This window comes from Olea europaea, unplaced genomic scaffold (genome assembly GCF_002742605.1).
Source record: "Olea europaea var. sylvestris unplaced genomic scaffold, O_europaea_v1 scaffold1511, whole genome shotgun sequence".
NCBI lineage: Eukaryota > Viridiplantae > Streptophyta > Magnoliopsida > Lamiales > Oleaceae > Olea > Olea europaea.
This window is the reverse complement of record NW_019232689.1, coordinates 153,059-156,640: the sequence shown is the minus strand read 5'-3', so window position 1 is coordinate 156,640 and position 3,582 is coordinate 153,059. Positions and strand designations below refer to the sequence as shown.

At 33.3% G+C, this 3,582-nt stretch overlaps 1 protein-coding gene across 1 annotated transcript; it reads right to left on the bottom strand.

Moving 5' to 3' along the window:
* Positions 1–1,690: 1,690 nt before the first annotated feature.
* On the bottom strand, positions 1,691–2,749 carry LOC111376512. Its single transcript, XM_022999476.1, has 4 exons — positions 2,669–2,749; positions 2,139–2,438; positions 1,963–2,067; positions 1,691–1,822 (listed from the first exon to the last, which is right to left on the bottom strand). The coding sequence occupies exons 1-4, from the start codon at positions 2,747–2,749 to the stop codon at positions 1,691–1,693; spliced, it is 618 nt and encodes a 205-aa protein (XP_022855244.1).
* Positions 2,750–3,582: the final 833 nt, after the last annotated feature.

Here is a 3,582-nt window from a genome sequence, read left to right as displayed (position 1 = left end):
CTCAGTTAACCAAAACATCGACACTATCATGTTGAGACAACTCCAACACCACCACTTGACGCCGCCCACTCCGGTTGCTATAAATTGGAGAAGGAGAAGTCTAATAATGTGCCCACAAAGATTAACTACAAAGGTCACAGTGAAGTAGAGGAAGGGGCCGAGAGGAAGTCTCACAAAGAGAAAGGGAATTGGCACACTATAGAGGCCGAGAGGAAGGAAGGGATTATATGCCAAGTAAAATGTCCAAATAGGTAAGTTAGGTTAGAGTTAAGCGGTGGACCAAAAAACAAGGCTCGACTCAATTAAGTGGGCTTCAACAATAATAATATAGCCTTCCAAAGAATGGAGCGAGAACCGTGAGTAACACTATTTAAAATAGGTTGCTTCAAACGGTCCATAAAAATGTGGATTGTGTTGTCTCGATAATTGTGTCGATGTACTAATCAATCATATGGCCAAGGTCGATTGATAATAAACAACCGAGGTTACATCATCACCCGAGGAGGTTGTTTGACAACAAATTGCCTAACAGGCTTCCAATAGCAAAACGACTAGCATATTTTAGAAGTCTATAAATAGAAATATGTGACTAAATATTTTTTCATTATTTCAAAGGGTGTAAATTAGGGATGGACACAAACAAATTCCGTCCGACGTCAAATAGAATCAAACTGAACCAAGAATTACTCATTATCTTGAAAATAAAATAAAATTTAATTATGCCATGGACATCGAACCGAATTCAATTTTTGTCCTACCATAATTAAGGTTTACAATCTTCAGCAACATTACAATCTAACAAATCACAAGTTTCATTTTAATACAAAACGACATAGTTGCTTTCTTCACCAGCATTGAAAGTAATTTAATTGGAATTTCTGAGTGGTTGTAAATAGAGCTATTTAGGCTCCATTTTTGTAATAATAAGAATGAAAAATATATGTGTTACGGGCCTCACAGAAAAGATAGAAATTCAAATTTGATGGCTCGATATAATTGATAATGGTCATATTTTTCATTTTAATGGGGAAAGAATGAGAAACAAATAGGGACTTAATATAACCTGTCCTTTTATCAATTGACCTTATTATCAAACCTGAATAACTACAATCACATATGATAGGATAATTGTTCATTACTCATTTCCAACATGGGAATAAGAAAGACATGTAAGCAAGTGAAATAAACCGGAGATATTAATAGAGCACAGCTTTTCCACTCAGTGTGTTCTTAATTGTAAAGTCGAAATAAAGATTCCTTTTCGGGAGTATACATCTAGGGGTTCTGTGTAGCTACTCGAGAACATGAAAGTAGAAGCAATATAATACGTGGAAGTGATAAGACTGCCAAAAGAAATTGTTGGTCCCAGATTTACTTAAACTTTGTGACTCATCGTTTCAAAACTAAAGAACTCGAACAAATTGAGAAGAAAATAAAAGAGCACAAAGGATTTTTTGGCCAAAGACCCAGGAGGTTCAATGATCACTTCTAACGCCTAGTCCCCCATTGAGCATCTGTTACGAATTAGCTCAATTCCACTAGCACCGACCAAAATAGGCAAAGTTTCAATTATAAGAACACAAAGCTCTCAAAAGTCAAATCTCTCTCAATATGCAATATCTTCTCAAAATAGTGCAAACACAAAATGAGTTTCACTCATATTTTTCCCTCTCAAATAACACTTAGAATTTCAGAGAGAATCATCAAGAACACACGAAGAAGATGAAACACATGAGAGAAAGATTGCTAGATTATTATAGAATGAAACCCTAAAGTCACTGGCCTCTATTTTATGTGAGACATAGCCAATTATATCATTCAACTGTGCAAGATCTATCACTTATTAACAATCAAGCAAAAGTACCTTTTCAACTAAAGGCGTGTTTAACAGAGAAACATTTTTCCATATTCTGGATTCTTTGGCTTGTTGGATCATCAATTGGCCAAATATTTAGGCCTCACAAAATTTGACAACGCAATCTCTACAATCTCCACCTTCGTTGTATTTTGTGACAGCGCTTCAGTGGATTCCAACTTAATCATCTTAACTTCATACACTCTTATTACCTATTCACAAAGAAAACAATGGAAAACTAAAAGATTCTCGAAGAGTCTAAAAACTTACTGAGTGATATTACCTTTGTACTTGCATCAACGGTATTTATCTTAGTGAGAATTTTGATCAACTTAATATCCCCCCTATCAACTATATCTCTAATAAAGTGGAATTTGACATTTATGTGCTTAGGTCTATCGTGAAAAATTGGATTTTTACTTAAGAAAATGTCGCTTTGATTGTCTGAACATAGCTCCACCAGATTTCCCATGAGTCCTAATTCATTTAATAAGCCTTTCAACCATTGACATTCCTTTGTTGCCTCAGTAGCAACAATATATTTAGCCTTGGTTAAACCAATTTTTGAAGTTGGGATTTCCAGCTAATGCGCATATTATTTATCACATAAAAGTATGTTGTCGTAGATTTTCCATTATCCGAATTTCTAGCAAAATCAGAGTCAACATATCCTTTTCAATTTAAAAAGCCATCTTTATCAGTTTTAAACATGAGTCCTAGCTGACATGCACCTTTCAAATATTTAATCAAGTTCTTCTTACATTCCCAATGAAATTCACCCAGATTACTCATGAATCTACTTAACACACTTACAGCATAGGCTATATCAGGTTTAGAGCACACCATTACATACATGACAGATCCAATAGCATTTGCATATAACACATTCATCATTCTTTTAAGTTCATCTTAAGTTTTAGATTAGCTATCAATAGATAACTTTGCAAAACCAGACAAAGGCAGACTGACGGGCTTAGCATCATGAAGGAAAAATCTTTTAACAATTTTTTCAATATAAGATTCTAGTGTTAAAAATAGTTTCCCGTTTATTTTGTCACTTTTTATTTCCATGCCTAAAATGTTTCTAGCAGATTCTAAATCTTTCATTTCATATTCAAATTTCAACTTTTCTTTTATAGAGTTGAGAATAATAGAATTATTACTAGCTATTAACATATCATCAACATATAAAAGAAGATAAAAGAATTCAGATTCTTCATCCCTTTTAAAATAAAACTAAGGATCATATTCAAATTTCTCGAACTTCAACCCTTGTATAAAAGAATCAAATCTCTTGTACCATTGCCTTAGGGCTTGTTTCAATCCATACAGGGATTTATTCAAGAGACACTCTAAGTTCTCTTTCTTTTTCATTTCAAACCCTTTTGGTTGAGTCATATATATGGTTTTATCTAGAGAAACATATAAGAAGGAAATATTCACATCAAAGTGTTCTAACTCTAAGTCAAATTGAGTTACAATGGCAAGTAATACTTTGATGGATGTATATTTTACTACTGGTAAGAAAATTTTTAGTATAGTCTATTATTTCTCTATGAGTAAAACGTTTTACTATGAGCACTACCTTATATATCTTATTATTTGATTTTGATTCACCCTCTTTATTCTTGGAAACTCATTTGCAGTCAATCAATTTAAGGTCTTTAGGTTTTTCAACGAAGTTCCATGTTTCATTTTTGTGTGAGGAGTTCATTTCATCTTTCATT

What these genes read in the sequence shown, in the direction of transcription:
- LOC111376512 (XM_022999476.1), bottom strand. Translation starts at nt 2,749, where the DNA reads ATGATGAATGTGTTATATGCAAATGCTATTGGATCTGTCATGTATGTA. An exon ending in AACCTGATATAGCCTATGCT is followed by an intron (nt 2,439 to 2,668) that starts GTAAGTGTGTTA and finishes TATGCGCATTAG; the next exon opens with CTGGAAATCCCAACTTCAAA. An exon ending in AGATTGCGTTGTCAAATTTT is followed by an intron (nt 1,823 to 1,962) that starts GTGAGGCCTAAA and finishes GATCTTGCACAG; the next exon opens with TTGAATGATATAATTGGCTA.